At 42.8% G+C, this 16,292-nt stretch overlaps 3 protein-coding genes across 3 annotated transcripts in view; 1 reads left to right on the forward strand and 2 right to left on the reverse strand.

Moving 5' to 3' along the window:
• The first annotated feature begins 1,355 nt into the window (after nucleotides 1-1,355).
• Nucleotides 1,356-3,194, forward strand: irak1bp1 (interleukin-1 receptor-associated kinase 1 binding protein 1). Its single transcript, XM_086264530.1, has 4 exons — nucleotides 1,356-1,737; nucleotides 2,353-2,434; nucleotides 2,518-2,648; nucleotides 2,735-3,194. Exons 1-4 carry the CDS (start codon nucleotides 1,466-1,468, stop codon nucleotides 2,991-2,993), a joined length of 744 nt encoding a protein of 247 aa, XP_086120656.1. The 5' UTR covers nucleotides 1,356-1,465; the 3' UTR covers nucleotides 2,994-3,194.
• Nucleotides 3,033-6,914, reverse strand: LOC147312287 (uncharacterized). The gene is made up of 7 exons (XM_086264531.1): nucleotides 6,697-6,914; nucleotides 6,290-6,431; nucleotides 5,995-6,084; nucleotides 5,697-5,791; nucleotides 3,822-3,982; nucleotides 3,621-3,737; nucleotides 3,033-3,544 (listed from the first exon to the last, which is right to left on the reverse strand). Exons 2-7 carry the CDS (start codon nucleotides 6,412-6,414, stop codon nucleotides 3,422-3,424), a joined length of 711 nt encoding a protein of 236 aa, XP_086120657.1. The 5' UTR covers nucleotides 6,415-6,431; nucleotides 6,697-6,914; the 3' UTR covers nucleotides 3,033-3,421.
• Nucleotides 6,915-7,126: 212 nt separating this feature from the next.
• The window catches only part of phip (PHIP subunit of CUL4-Ring ligase complex), a 44,333-nt gene continuing 35,167 nt past the window's right edge, over nucleotides 7,127-16,292 (reverse strand). Inside the window, exons 31-40 of the mRNA XM_086265419.1 lie at nucleotides 14,784-14,904; nucleotides 14,583-14,708; nucleotides 14,273-14,348; nucleotides 14,018-14,077; nucleotides 13,763-13,915; nucleotides 13,170-13,322; nucleotides 12,851-13,062; nucleotides 12,516-12,760; nucleotides 12,036-12,179; nucleotides 7,127-11,943 (exon numbers count right to left, since the gene is read on the reverse strand). Coding sequence (XP_086121545.1) covers nucleotides 11,240-11,943; nucleotides 12,036-12,179; nucleotides 12,516-12,760; nucleotides 12,851-13,062; nucleotides 13,170-13,322; nucleotides 13,763-13,915; nucleotides 14,018-14,077; nucleotides 14,273-14,348; nucleotides 14,583-14,708; nucleotides 14,784-14,904 — 1,994 coding nt within the window. The 3' untranslated portion in view covers nucleotides 7,127-11,239. The remainder of the gene's footprint in view (nucleotides 11,944-12,035; nucleotides 12,180-12,515; nucleotides 12,761-12,850; nucleotides 13,063-13,169; nucleotides 13,323-13,762; nucleotides 13,916-14,017; nucleotides 14,078-14,272; nucleotides 14,349-14,582; nucleotides 14,709-14,783; nucleotides 14,905-16,292) is intronic.

The following is a 16,292-nucleotide window of genomic DNA, read 5'->3' on the forward strand; positions in this document are numbered from 1 at the left end:
CTTTATTAGGCTATGATACACCTAAAGGAAAACTTCGCATGCCCTCTAATTTGTTTAAATTCATCTTGTTGTATATACTCCTCTTGTCTGGCACATCTGGTGTGGAGCATGCACAGTTTTGTTATATATGTACAAGATCAATAAAAGGCTATTTTATTTTATCCCAATCTATTTAACATTTGCACATTTACCTTAGTTGGTTAATATTTTATTGACTAATTATTTAATTTTGCTTTTCAAAACTGTTACAAATAGCTAAAACACACATAAGAACATGAATTTTGTGAGGAAAATGACTGTCAGCCTACCCGCTGCAGTTTTTGTAAAGTTTTTTTGTGCTTTGACCAATGGCAGCTAGTAGCTTAGAATTAAAGTAAAAAAAAAAATTAAGTATTAAGACATTGAAATTGATTAAATTAATATTTTTTAAAAAGCCTTAAATTACTTAAGATGTTGTATCCAGAATTGGAGAGCATTTGTTTCACTAATAGCAGTGCTCTTTTCAAACAAGCTAATTGGCTAACTTTTTGTCTTATCAGCTAGCAGTGCTAAACCAAGGTGTAAACACAATAATATTAGAGCAGTGCAATTCAAATGTTTTTATTTAAAAATAAAAATAAGACTGTGCCACAAAGCAAAATTGAGCTATTTATGGTTTGCAGTTTTTTTTTCCTGCAGATATATCAAGAGGCCTGATTTATCCGCTAGCTTAATTAGAAGAACAAACAAAAGTGTGTTAACAAGAACTGAAAGCATATCATTGCAGGTTTAAATAAATTAGCACTTTATTGTTATTAAAGGAGATAGTGTTTCTTACCATGGCCTGGCCATCTATATATGGAGTGTAAATGTAGGTGTAATTGTAGTGTTGAGTTTGGCCAAAAGTTTCCGTTACCACTGTAAATTACTGCTGCCTTATACATACGGAGCTTGATTGTTGATTTTTATCCATTGTCGACATCAATGCATTCTCAAGCCTTTTATTTATAGGTTTAACAATCCCACCTAGATGCCAAACACCTGAAGCTCATACTAAGTTTAAAACAAAATCCAACTCTTCAGCCTCAAACAGCTCTTTGAAGGGCTAACAACAACAAAAACAATAATAATAATAATTTATTATTATTATTATTATTATTATTATTATTATAAAAGTGCAAATGATCGAATGCAATGCAGGTAACTATACTTACCTTTAACCTGTGTAGTTTAAGCCACCTAATAACTAAATTAGGTGGCTTAATAACTACATCTGCCCCTGGTAGGGAAGCCTTTTATTTCCCTGACATGTGCATTTGACATCATCTTACATTCTTTTTAATCCGTTGACAACTACCTTCTCTCCATGTACAAATGGGCTGGATTAAGCTCTCGCCGCACTAGAACAGGTAGCCTACAAATCCCAAAGACCATTGCGGCTATTGCGGGAAGCACAACGGCTGTCGTTTGTGCTTAACCCTCCATCATGGAAAGTCAGAGTCGCGTCTTCGCGGCGATAGTACCGGCCGGGCGGGAGCTCTCCGGTAACGAAAAAGAGCAGGGGCTGGAAGTAAGAGCGGTTAGTCGGCAGAGTCCCGGTAAGTGTCTACGGGAGGTCCAGGTGACAGGGACAGCGGAGGTTCGCTGCCAGGCGGACCGAGTATCGGTGCGGGTCAGCGTGGGCAACAGCAAGGAGTCCGTCAGCGAAGCAACCCACAGCGTTTCACGGCGACTTGGATACATTTTACAGGCTCTCAGGTGAGAAAAGAAGTTGGAGCGAAGCAGGAGCAAACTGTAAAGTTAGCTAGCTACTGTTAGCATTATGCTATTACCGGTTAAAGAGGCAGCAGCGAGAGAAGTGCGTCCGCAGATACAGCCAACTCGTTTAGGATTACCAGCAATGGAAGAAGCGATGAAAAGTTTATTACTGGTATATTTAAAAACGAGAATACAACTAGAAGAGTTTCATTTCGAATTTTAAAATAACCCCTTAAGAGGATGAGAAATAACCGTACTTATTTGTGTATTTATTGGTCCTACTGCTGTTACAGCTGCATGCAGGGGCGGAACCTGAGGGTGGCCATCACAGACTAAACCCCTGCTACCCTCCATCCTTGTATATTTGAAGTCAGTGATTTTGGCAAACTAACTTGGATTTCAGTGCTTGTAAAAACGTAAACTGCACAATTACTTCAAATTTGCAGAAGTGGCACATTAAATATGCTTGCAAAGCAATTGGTGTCCAGTAAAGCAGTGTTTTAAGTTGATACAGTTTGGTTTTGTTTATATTTCTTTTAAGGGACAGTAGCTAATTTTTCAAAGTACACAGTAATTTTTGTGACCATGTGTTTATTTTTAATCCATTCTGCTTAGACAACATGACATCAGAGAAGAAGACACTTCAGTAAGGAGGTTTCTCCACCGAGACGCAGACATGTATCGGATGGATGCAGAGGTCGAGTATTTGGACAAACACCGATGAACGTGCAGCACAGACGTGTTGAGCAGCATGTGACCGTGCTGTAATATATCTTATAGGTCATAGTGACTTTCTCAGACTTTGAGAAGATGGAGCGAATATGTAGCATCCTGCTGGAAAAGCTAGACAAGAGCGTTTTTGTGGGGACACCAGAGTTCTACCACAGTGCTGAATGCCTGAGTCAAATGAGGTATGAAAAAAACAAAACAACACAATCGTACCTCTTTATTATTTTCATTAAATGGTGTGACCGTAACTAGCCCGTGTGTGCTGCAGGCTGCGTGCGTGTGTGTCTGCAGTCGAGAATGCTCAGCTGAAGGCCAGCAAAGTCAGTCAGCTCCTGGGACAAAGTCTGGGACCCCCTTTGCTGGTTAGAGAGGACGAAACCAAAGAGTGGAGGAACAACGAGGACAACGGTGGTGGGGGGCAGGGGTCTGCAGCCCCTTCTCACTTTCCCAGCTTACCTGCAGTCACTGCTTCCTCGCAGGTGTCCGTCTCCTTCAGCCTCAGAGACACGAGCAGGAAAATGAGATGAGAGATATAATGCTTAAAAAAAGTAGTTTTAATTCAGCCAACACTTTCTTGAAATAAAAAAATAATTTTATTTTGACTTTAAAAGCAATTTAAAGAATCTCAGTCTGTCAACGTTGTTTTTTTACATATTTGGTAGACACTTTAAATTATTTTGTATTTGTAAACTTCAGAGAAATAAATGTAGTAATTCAGAAGCGTAATTACATTTCTTCATCTTTGATCATTTATCTTCAGCTCCGTTAAAGAAAGGGTTCGATGGTCACTCTTAACTCCTATTTTTACTTGAGCGGGTCGATGACTCTTAAAGACGGCATTTTGTGTCCACTCGTTGGACTCCAGTAGACAAACAAAAAGAAGAACCAGGCTGAAGAAAACCACAGAAGCCAAAGGATGAAACTGTCTGTTGGCTAAGGCTTTCATACTCCAGAGTCAAAAGTCCTCGCCCTCATCATCCTCCTCGTCTTCGGGGAAGAGCTCTCTGAGCCAGGGCTGCATAACAAAGCGTTTCCCATTAAAGTGCGTGAAGTAGTTCTCCAGGGTGGGAATGTCCGGCTGGAAACATCCAACAGTAAGCCCAAGACCTATTTTAATATATATGATTGTATGCGCTGTGATTTTCAGGACTTACCCTCATCCCTGTGATGCGCTCCAGCTGTGTCTGGGGCAAGTATGCAACTATGACAGAGGAGGGTCCAGGTCCTCCAAAGATCACCTTGTAATGAGGTGTCTTTTCTGCTCTTGTGTCCTATATGAACACACGCTTCCGTTACTAACACTTAAATGATATATTACCAATAAATGATCAGAGGAAGTGAAGGAGGCTACTGACATCAGAGCCGGAGTACATTCTGTCAACCCATTCTGGAGGAGCTCGCAGTTCTGGGTCCCAGCTCACCACTACTCCAACCATGTGGCCTTTTGTCTCCAACACCACCTCTCCGACCCGCAGAAACACATACGGGGGACGAGGGCTGCGCGCCGTCTTGGATGCTGATGTGACAAAGACAGAGAAGAGATTACAGAACTGACATGACATGCATGAATAAGATCTGTTTTTAATGAAAAACCACGATCAGATTTCCTTCTGTGTCTTTCTAGAAAGCTCTGCTCTTGCCAGGCAATAAAACTAAAATCCCATGATAATTTCTAATATGACCTCGGTAGGTTTTCTGAGTGCACAGGCTGTGATCAGCTAAACTGCTGCTCTTTGTGGATTTACACAAGTGAATTCATCAAGATGTCAGCAGATGTTTCACAGCTATCCTGACCGATATACATTCCCTACACTGTTTATAGTATCTTTGCATTAGACAGTTGGTATAAAGTTGGAATTCAGTGAATGAATCTAAGCATCATAGTCTTAAATGCAAATTCTCTGCTACACTTCATTCTTTTTTTCTCTCCTTGCAAATACAGAAGCTGGACCCATAGATAGCAACACATCGTGAGACAAACTGCACACAAACAGTTTGTGTGTTTGCTGATGTTTGTCGAGCTGATAGAAACGTTGAATTTGAAATTGCCTGCCACTTAAAAAAAACATCACTCCCATTCATGCTTCCTCCCATCTGTAGAGCTGTCTAGATGCTGAAGTACCGCAAACACAACATACGGATACAAGCACACTCCGACTTTAAATCCTGAGCATAAATGCTATAAACGATACTGTTGAACCAAATGTAAGGAATAAAAAGTACGGATTTTTGGAAGTAAAAGTTGTCAGAAAAACAAATACTAATAAGGTGATTGCCAAAGTGCTTAGCTAAAAACCTGTTATATCCCAACATGGTGTGGAGTGATTCTTAGGGCAAAAGAAACGACAGGCCTTAAAAAAATACCTACAGCAATCCAAAGTCAAGAAACGGAGGAAAATGCTGCAAAAACCTGACACTGGGCCTGAGAGCTGCATCTTCAGCTGATCCATCGAATGCCATGGTTTGGGGCTGCATTTCATACAGTGATGTTGGGGATCTTGTCTTACTAATGGACTTACAAACAGAGCAATGTACCATCATCATCATATTTTGATCCACCATAGAGTAGCATCTGGAAAATGTGTGACTGGCAACAGCTTTAATTCATCAGAATGACCCCAAACACACAGCCAATGCAGTAAAAGCACACCGGGATAGAAAAACCGTGGAACACCATCAGTCATGGATCGGCCTCCCCAGAGCCTGAACCTCAACATTACTGTGGGATCATCTTGACAGAGAATAGAACAAAAGGGCAGCCAACATCCAAAGAAGAGCTTTGAATGTCCTTCAAGAAGCCTGGAGAACTATTCCTGAAGACTACTTAAAGAAATAACAAGAAAGCTTGGCTAAAAGAGTTCAGGCTGTGTGTTGAAGAATAAAATATTGATTTTCAAGCTTTTTAGGATCATACAAACTCTTGTCCTCATATACTGTATTTCCATGTGTGTTTCACTGCATCTATTTCCTATTTTCCTTGCAAAATATAAAGATATCAGGGATGGTTCAAGACTTTTGCACATTACTATAAATGTAGTGCTTTTCAAAGTGCAATAGTTCAGGAGGACATGTAAAATTAGAATTAAACATCCATTAGTTTTTGGTAATTAATTGCACTCGATGGGGAAGGTGAAATTTCACATTAACCTATGAGAATGAGGATATGGACAGACTGTATCACATGTGGCTGGTTAAAAATGCTTCAGTATAGCAGAGCTATAGACACAAACCTCCAAAGAATCCCAGGTCATTGTCAAAAAGCATGGTCTCCACGGGAGGTGGCCCTTGTCCCACTTGATCTTCCTGTCCCAATCCAACCAGAGACCTTCAGGAAACAAACACATCACCAGTCTCTAAATACAACTCATGTGTTTCCATAAAAACACCAGAAATCACTTTTGAGGTGTGTGGGATTTGAATATGAAACAAGATTATGCAAATAACTGTAGCCTCAGATCCCGAGTGAGCGAGCGATGATTCAGGTTAAATTCAGTCCTCATTTGAATGCCATTCATCTCAAACACTCACATGGCTTTGGACATCTGCTGGCTTGTCCAGTCTGACCATGCAGTGACATTCATGTATGATTTTCTCCATTCTCTCCATATTCGAAGCAATCTGAAACCAAAAATGTTCTTTTTATTAGTAAAACAGAAAGAAAACGGCCACAACAGTCCTTAGTCTGGTAAGGCCCACTTTATCTAATAGTTTACATAAAAGGTTATCCTGGGTCATTCACATCCAGCCAACTTAAGGCGTTTTCCCCCTTTTTGCAAACTTCGATGCGGTAAATAAAAGCTGGTTTTTGGCGCACTGATCTCACCGCGTGGTCGCATGGTAGCGCTGCGCCGCCGAGGAGCCGCTCCACCTGGAGATGAAGTACTGCGCGGGCACGGCGGAGAGCAGCAGCGCGATCTGCAGCACCGCAGAGGCCCTGAGCACAGGCATGACCGCACAGCTGGCACCTGCCCGGAAACCAAAAGTACATGCACGAAAGTGAGCGCCAAAATTAACCTAGGCGATAGTTCTATATTTATTTTAGTTAACATATATATATGAGGTTTAAGTTTGTTGAGCGTAGGCAACTATCAGCTCAAACATATGTTTATGGCGGCTGTTAGATTTATATAAAGTTGTAGCAGGTAAAACTTTAAAGGACACGTGACCCCGCAGGTAGGTCAAACCAGGTAACCGCGAAAGCTCTTTACTAATTCTAATTGTGACACTTACCTCTTGTTAAGCTCTAAAGTCTTCCCTCTGATTGCGTGTCGAACATTGCGTTTGAGTGAGTCTGCTGCGCGTGGAAACCAGAACACAGCGGCGCGGTTTCACTTCTGTTTTATTTACATAAACCACACTCCGGCCCATGTCGCCTCCAGCCACCTGTGTATTTACATTTTTGGAAAAATTGCCAAACAGGTATTCTAACCAATAGCCGCAGCCCACGGAGTACCCAAGGACCTTTAGCGGCTCGCCACGTCAGGAAGAGCCGGAGGTGTGGGAAGTGATTTTTGTGCACTTACCGTTTCCAACGCTAGGTGGGAGTGTTGTTCATTCTTCTGCACCTCATTTCCCACCTGCAGCTCGAGCGTCAGTGTTTTTTCATTATCATTATTATTATTTTATCTTTATACAACAAAGAAGCAACAAGCATTAAAAGTGAATATGGAAACACAACTTTTTATTCACTTAAAATATTGGTATGAACTAACAGGACAGCAGTACTCCCCTACACATACATTCTAGCCTTATGCTTATTTTTTTTGCATTAATTCCTTTATATATATATTTATATTTAAAAAAAAAAAAAGTATCCAAACTAACAAAGACGACCTCATCAATTCACATGAAAAAGACCCCTTCTCCTCCTCTTCTGAAAACATACCCAAAATTCTTCCTGGTGGCTAACATGAAGTCCCTTCTCTCTCTCTCTCTCTCTCACACACACACACACACACACACACACACACACAGTGACCATTAACCAAAGACTGTGATGCCAAAACAGCACAGCTCTGCCACACATTAACACAGGCCAGTGTGAATGTTTACATGAGCTCTGAAATGTAGCGTCAAGGCAGAGGTGCTGCTCTGAACCAGTAACACCACCACCTTACATTAGAATCTGAAAACCTAACGGCATATATACCTCCACCGTATAAAGAGCTGGATACAGATGTGTGTGATGTCTGTTTGAATGGCTTAACACCCAAAGTCTTGCTTATACACCAGTGAGTTCTTTTTAAGGCCCCTTTAAAATGATTAGGTTGCACACATTGATCTGCCACGGTTAAGGTAATATGACCAGCTACGCTATATCAGCGCATCTACTTTGACCCGTGATGAGTACAGGTAGTGTGATGATCTGATGAATAGGGTGTCACAGCAGAAATAACCACATCTGATACCCACTGCATTCCCACTTTGACTGTATTTCAGTGAAGAAAAAAAAATAGATGGAAAAAATATACAGTATCCTTACCCATCACCTTATTGCATGGGGATTAAATGGCTATGTAGCACACCAGTAGTTCCTAATTTAATATGGCCGTGTAACCGATATCTCACAGTCCCATGTAGTTCTGGAGGACTGTTTATTTTTCAGCTGGCTCATGTAAACACATTAAAGGGGATCTATTAAACTTCTTATTTTCTGATATATTTATATATTGTTATAATGGTGCCGATTCAATTAATGACATCAGGATATGTTATGGTGGCCCATCTGAGCCAGAAGCTCAGGGTTCGTCTAAACACTTTGTTTCCAAACGTTTTTTTCATTTCTTGGCTCTGTATGATGTCAGCGAAAGCCGACAACTCCTTATACGGTCATTTGAGCACAGAAGCTCCGCCCACAGATTGTTTGTTTGCGGGAGCCACACAATAAAAGGAAAGCTGGCATAACAGCAGAGGGAGAGCTTGTTTAAGACACTGGATCAACTAGAACTACACCAAGGTCCAGTAGAGGGTAAAAAGGATAATTCTGAACTGTGAATTAGGCAGAACTATTGTAATGGAGTCCATTACAACAGAATACATGGACATGGACGTCGGAGTAAAAGGTCCCCTTTAAAAATAAAGTCATACCTCAAATTTGAAAATCCTGGGTCAAAGCAAGCCCATCTCTGCTTTCATCACATGATAAAAAAAATCTTTAAATCTTTGTGTTTCTGAAGAGTTTTTAGAGTGGTTTTTTTTTTATTAAAGCCATGAATTATTACAATAAAGTTTCTCCACAACATAAATATTATCATAGGCAAATATAACCTTGAAACCTCAAGAATAAAATTCATTTTCATGTCATTTGTGGAGGATAGTGTCAGTGTTTTTAGGCAATTTTTGAATGAAACTCTTCACAAACACAGCATAAACAAAGCAATTATGAACCACCAGAACATCTGAAATAGGTGTGGCAGAGGATAAAAAACCCATCTTCACATATGCGGCCACTGGTATATCGTCCTTTATGGCAGGGACACAAACAGAAAACAGCCAACGCGTCATATGTAAAACAGCTCAACACACTCACCATGGAGACAATAAAATCTCTTTAGAAAATAAAACACATTCAAAAGCCATGTTCTACAACTTCAGTGCCCAAAGACAGAATTTGGCATTGACAAATCCATAACAACAACAAAAAGACATTGACAATAAAGATGAACAGATGAGATATACGTTTAGTAATATGTGACGAGACCTATGAAAAGAACCAGGTGTATATTGATGCTACCATCCAGTTCCATCCAGTCAGTCCTGCAACACGAGTGGAAACTCATGGATTCTGGCATTCACTCACTCCGTGCTGTGGGGAAAAAACCCCAAACAAAACAGAAAAACCCCACAAAAAAAACAAAACCCATCTTTATAAACTCTCAACTGTGTGTACAAAGAGTGACATAATATGTTTGTCCCCTGTCAAAATGTTAATGTTTCGGTCTTTTCATTATTTTCCTCACGAGCCTGTCAGGTCTAGTCCGCTCCCCGAAGTCCAGTTTCTCTGAACCCAGTGACGAGCGGGACCGGGAGATCCGAAACGATAACAAACACTAAAAAAATAAAGGCCCCAAAGAGGAGAAACCAAGGATTCAATATGCCAGAGTAGCAAAGGCACACAATCAGAAAGATGAAGGTAAGACTTGTCTCTTTCTCCGGTTTGCTTTCAGTTCAAATTCAGTCCGATCCCAGTTTGATCCGTCTCCTTCCTGTTTGCAGCAGGCGTGAGAAAGTGCTAGAACATGCGAGACAGATTTGCGTGTGTCTATGTGTGTGCGTACAAGTTTGGAGTCACCGTGGAAACATATCGACACTTTAAAACTTTATATGTTTAAAGATTTTAAAATACACATGGTTACTCCCTAAGACTGCATTGATAACCGGTCTCTGGTAAGTGCATCTCAAAGCTAGTCACCCGAAGCTCCACCCCTCTGTACCTTAGGTATAAACTGACAATAGGTTGGTTATAGGATAATATATCGACATGAGTAATGGTATGCTTACAACAACAGTAAATTTCTTTTCAGCTGCTATAAATACATTTCTTTGAGAGGTTTTCACAACGATCAAACTGTATGCCACTGTTTGCACGCTGAAATGACACGCTCAGTTGTGTTATTAAAAAAACAAACAAACGAAAAAACATACACACATTCCTTCAATTACCCGCATAGTCACAACTAAGTTCGTACACAAACAGGCACATGTACTTTGCAGGGCAGAAGCCAAGCACGCATACACCTACATGCACGCACGCACCCATACAAAAGACATAAAGGCACAAGGTATTGCTAATGTTGAGGACGCTTTGAAACATGAACTAGAGAGACATAAATGACCCTTTTCACCCATGCATCCTTTTTCTCCTCCTCGCCACAGTAAAAACAGCATCAGGAAAAGGAAAAAAAAGTTGCTTCCTCTTTCTAATAACATGCAAAGAGAAAAGAAAGGAAAAGAAAAAACACCCACACACATCAATAGTAAACAAAACCTACAGATCTACAGTACCTCCGAAAAGGTACACCATTTGGTATTTTAGCGCAGACAGATAGGTCAGCCAACGTGTAAGACTTCCAAAACAGAGAGCAGTGATCACGTACAAATCTTAGAAAAAGCAGAGAGCAGGTTGTATAAAAAAAGACTGGGAACAATGAGGAAGGGAGGGAGAGAGGGGGAAGCGGGAAAAGGACGTTGTTAGGCCAGCGGTCCCGTCGTCCATTACCGCGTTCAGCTCCGTGGGCATCTTCCATCTGTCCGGCGGAGACGCTTGAAAAGTCCTCAAAAATAGTAAAAGTTAGATAAGATACATCTGGCCTCCTCGTGATTTTTTTTTCAAGTACTAAAAGTCTCCAACTACCAACAACTTTACCCAATCTGACACCAAACTGTGTACAAGGTCAGAAGGAGACAGAGTGGTTCACAAGAGAGGAGTCACAACACCGTCGACATGAGGCTCTGTGATTCGCGCTCCTGCGGGATCCAACATGGATCAATAATGTAGGAGGAGCTGGAACACGCGAACATGCCATCGGATGTCGTACAGATGTGCTTACTGGGCAAGAGAGGAAGGTGGAAGGGGAGGGGCAGCGACAAGGAGTGGGCTGGTAACTCTTTGCTCTCCTCAGCTTCAAATAGCAGCAGCTGAACCAGCGACTCCATGGATGTACGCACACATACGCACACAAATGCATACACCGCTAAGCGTGACTTCCTCCACTCCGCCCTCCCAGTCCTCCAACGCACGAGCGAACATGTCCCAGCCTGCGTGGCTCCTCCGTTACCAGCCAATCAGGTTGGCTTTGGCTTTCTCTGTCAGTTTGCGGACACGCCCTTTTGAGGAGGTGCCAAAGGTTATTGATGAGTCCTCAAACAGCAGCTGCCTTTGCTCCTCCTCGGAGTCCTCCTCCATGTACCAGGCTGACCGTCGACCTTGGTTACGTGTGCGCATGGACCCTCCTGCCTCGTCGCCTGCCTCCTCCTCCTCCTTAGGAGGTTCTTTTCGGCTGGGTCGTTGGGTCTGGAGCGGAGGCGTGCCCTCTTCGTTGGCCCTTCTGCTGCTCCTCCTCAGTGGCGAGGGCTCCGGTGACTCAGGAGGAGGAGCAGGTTCCTCGATTCTCACCACTCGGGGCCGGCCACGCCGTCTCGGCGTCGACGCCATGCCAGAGTCCGACAACACTTCCTGTGCAGAAGACATGCCGCCTTCGTCGCCTGTAGACGGGTCGACCTCGTCGTCAGGGGTGAAGCTCCTGCGGCTGCCGCTCTGTCTTGTGTCCTCCGCCTCCTGCTTGCTCTTCCTGCCTCTCTTCTTGCCAGGTGGGCGACCTCGCGGTCTTGAAGGGCTGGCCGGGGTTGAGACCTCTGGTGGACTCACTGGCGGCTCTGTTCTCGACTTCCTCCCCCTTCTTCCCACACCTAGGGTCACATGACTACCGTGGCCATTCAGGTGGACTGTGCTATGAGATGAAGTGCTGCCAGGAGAGCCTGAGATGGAAAAGAACAGAAACGTAAATGTTTACGTCCTGATCGTAAACCTTTGCTTTACACGGTCACATGATTGTGACGTGATCTCTTACCTGGTGTGTGTCGAACAGGTGTCCTGAGTTTCCGTCGAGTGCTTCCGCTGCTACTCTCTGTGGGTTGGGAAGGTGTCACCTTCTCAGGAGCTGGTGATGACGAAGCTGGCACAGAGTTATGAGCCCGCAACGAGCGAGTCGACTCTGTTAATGAGAAGGAGATAGAAGAAGGAAATAAACAGCCAGGCTAGGCAGCAGGCGAGGAGATGTAGTGTGCTTTCTTGTCCAGCATCAGATAAGAAAATCAACATCACTTTGGTTAGCATAGCTTAGCATAAAGGCAGAAAAACAGGCAGCGTATAGTTAGCCTAGCTTTGTCCAAAGGTAACAAAAGGTGACTGTCAGCGACTCACAAACTTGTGTTGTGTGTGTATAAAAACCAAAATGTAACAGCAACATGCTGTGGCCGACTACTCCTTTGCCTGCTGCAGTGACTTCCTGGAGCGTTATCGTATTTATTGAACACGTCTGTGATGATACCTGTTGTGCTCGGCGTGCTGTTCGTGACGTTATGTGATGAGGATGAGGAGGGTAGTGAGTGTGTAGTATGGCGCGCAGCGCTACGCGTGCGTCCTGGAGCTGGCATTTCTGCTTTGCCGTTGACCATCTGAGGCGGCTGCTGCTTGACGGGGATGCTCTGCCTCAGAGAGGAGGGTCGTGAAGGGACAGGCGAAGGCTCCTTCTTTGCGTTCACTCTGGACGATACGCGTCTCTTCCTCTCTGGGCTAGAAATGAAATCAAAAAGTAACCGAGTGTGACATCAGGTTAAAAAATATATATATTTAAAGCTGCAGAGAAAGTTAAATTTCATCTACCTGGACGCGGTGCTGCTTGCAGGAGATTCGCTTCTCCTCCTCCTCCTCTTCATTACGTGCCGTGTCTGTCTGTCTGTAGTGTGTCGTGTCTGTCTGTCGGTGCCTTGTTTGGTCAGTTTATCAGTCAGGCCGTGGATGGCTTTGTAGTCAGCCAGGATGGGGCTGATATGCTCCTCAAACAGGGCAGAAAGCCTTAGGCTCATACTATAAATCTGAAGAAGTTAAAAAAAATAATAATTTGAGGATTTAATTTTATGGACCCATAAAATCTATATTATAGGCATAATGAGCTGTAAATGTGTGTGTTTGTGACCCTCACCCGAGACTTCTTACTGGGCGTGTAAGCTTTGGAATTACTAAAAATGAGCCTGACATCCTTGCAGAGCTCGATGGGAGACTGGTACTTTCCTTCCGTCAGCGTGTTGAGAACAGTGCCAAAGTCCATCGGTGATTCGACTATTTGCAGGTAGTCCTTGAAGAAGCAGAGGGACAGTTGGGATTTTTCATCTTTCATTGAATTGTTTTCAAAAGATGACAGAAAGGAGAGAGAGAGAGAAATGGGAAAGAAGTGAGAGAATAGAGAGGTTTGAAGTTTTTACTGTCAATGAGCTGAAAAGGAAAAAAAACCAGAAGTGAAAGAACTGCACCCTTCTTCTTTTGAAGAGAACTCAAGGCCACTGAAGCTGTGAGTCTGTTCACATCATGAATGAAGAGGCCTTTGCCTCAAACAGCACTCATCATAATTGAACTGGAGCCACTTGTGCCCCCTGAAAACACAAATCAATGTGATTGTGATGGAAATTTACAAGGAGCTAAAAATTCAGATCAGCTCCAGAGAGTTGAGTTTGATTCTGAGCTCGCAGGTCTGCACCGCACATAACACAAAAAGCGAGAGGTTTGTTGCATAGTTACCGGGTACTCTTGTAGGTCTACGGGTTCTCTGAAGGGCTCAGAGTCTTCACATTGAAAGATGAGATCCAGCAGCTCTTTGCAGCGTCCCTTCCACGCGTGAGGGTCGTACGAATGAGGTCGAGCTCGCAGCTGGCGCTGCATGGGTCGACGGGCCTGTGGGAATTAGTAAAAAAACAGTAAACGGCCATTTCTGATACCGAACCTGCATCGACACTGACACTGTATCCGCTCGTGTGAATCTGTTACATATGTTACCTTGTGGTTCCGTGTGGATGTTCCAGGAGTATTAGTATCTTCGTCCTCTTCCTCGTCATCCTAAATAGGATAAAAGAAAAATAATCTAACATGTTTCTCTGTCAGCTTAATTAATTATATTTTTTAGCTCAATAATTCAAAAAAGAAGGAAAAAAAGCGAGATTAGTGTCTATTTTCAAAGCTTTACGCTTAACGTGCCCGGATCATCGTGTGAATGAATGCAGTGTAAGCATGCATACGGACAGTCACACACACCTCGTCTTCAGAGTCAGAGAAGGTCGCCTTCTTCATAGTTTTATAGAGGGGCATGATGTCTGTCAGACTTTGGTCCCTGTGGAAGAAATGAGGAGGAATCAGGAGTTATTCCTCTGTGATAGGACAGGGTCAATGATCTAAAAATTATTCATGTCAAATTATTAAACCCAAAAAGTCGACTGTTGCAGCTGTTGGGAAAGCTACATGTGGGGAATGAAACATTCATTGATGAGTAAGGAGGACATTTCAGATGATTATTTTCACATCACGTAACTGTGATTTAGTAACGCTCGACATTAAATGTGCTCACTTAATGAACTGCAGCATGAGGTCAGAGACAAACTTGGCGGTGGTGACGATGAATGACCCCGGCTCGTTGAACGTCTGGGCGTTGTGTTCTATGTAGCGAACCTCCCACATCAGAGAGGAGAGCCGCCTGAAAGGAAAACGCAGCTGTTACGGTCGGTCTCTTTCACACGCGCTCTGTATGTGATAACCCGAGAGGACGCACCTGTAGAAGCGGTTCACCAGCCTTTGGCGTATAGTGCTGAGGTCAGTGACGTAGGCCACTACTGTGCAGTACGTGGGGTACGCCTGCAGGTCCACTGGGAAGGCAAACGGTGCTGCAACATCTGTGTTTGTTGAAGCAAGTACGTGATAAGAGAAATACACATGAGTTATATTAGTGGTGCACATGAGCCAATGGGATCCACATTTGGTATTATGAGGAATTAAATCAGTTTAAACATAACAGAAAAACACGAACTGATTTATTTTCTATGGCAGGATGGTGTGCATGTGTTTCTTTAATCCATTTGCTGAAATTGATTTTGATTCCTTTCCAACAAAAGAAGCCCTGCAACAGCAATGCAAACACTTTTATCCTGTTTTTCTTTCTGCAGCTATTCTGAACATCCCTGTCTTAATTTAGATGTTTCCAATGGAGAAAAATATTTGATAAAAATCTTGTTCTGCAAAAAACAGTCTGCTCTTCATTATGATTACTTATTTCTCTTCATTTCCTTTCACCTATCGGACCATCATGGAGGATGTTTCTGTCCCTCAAATGCACTTTGAAGATGGCTGGCTCCAGACCCACATATCATACCCGGAACCTTTTATCATTTATTACATATAAATACCACGTGATAGCTCCATTTAACACTGTTAGGGAACAAAATCTCTCTCTTTTGGCATCTTTGCTTCCTGCACCCTTTCATCTCATCCTCATATCTCTGTTTAACTTTGTCACTGAATGGGGCTTTAGCATAACTGGAAAACATTCCTGATAGTGAACCATGGGCTAGATTTAGGACAAAACCCTTCCTTTACCTTAAAAATAGGAAACTTTAAGGATTTGCTAAATAGGCAGAGTGTCAGTTTTGTGACTGAAAGGTGTGGACTTGGTTCTTTTTGCTTCTAACTTTATTGTTCATATATTTGAAGAATTGTTTTCACTCAGAACACAAAATCAGAGTTGGAATTTTAATTTTTTATGTGTCTATGATAGTTTGCAGTAGGAGTGCTGATTTACTTGGAATGCCTGGGGAAGAGGTTATCAGCACAAACACATAATAGGTTTGGGTGTGACGGCTCAAAGCTCCGAGGGCAGTGCCAAAGCTCTTCACTGAATCCTAACACTGAATGCTGATACTGGTATTTTTGATGAAACAGAGCAGAACTTAGGATAACTTAGTGTGGAGCATTGTAGCTAGGAGCAAAGGCAAAATACAACAGACAAACCTTGGACATATCACAGTCAGCACAGTTAGTTTTTACAGTGACTAGAGTGATGTGCAGTGTTTCAGGTTTTTAGTAGGGGTGCAACGATACTCGTATCGATATTGAACCGTTCGATACAGTGCTTTCGGTTCGGTACGCATATGTATCGAACAATACAACATTTGTAATTTATTTTATCAACTTTCCTTCTGACGATGCTGTCTGTGTTGAGCGCTCAGTGAATCTGCGTTCGACTACTCCGCCTAGGCTGCACTGTCGAGCGCAGATCCACTGAGCG

The sequence above is a fragment of the Aulonocara sp. 'chitande type north' Nkhata Bay genome, linkage group LG15, assembly GCF_057382095.1.
Source record: "Aulonocara sp. 'chitande type north' Nkhata Bay isolate Kocher_YH1m ecotype deep benthic linkage group LG15, A_spYH_male_GT1.1, whole genome shotgun sequence".
Classification (NCBI taxonomy): domain Eukaryota; kingdom Metazoa; phylum Chordata; class Actinopteri; order Cichliformes; family Cichlidae; genus Aulonocara; species Aulonocara sp. 'chitande type north' Nkhata Bay.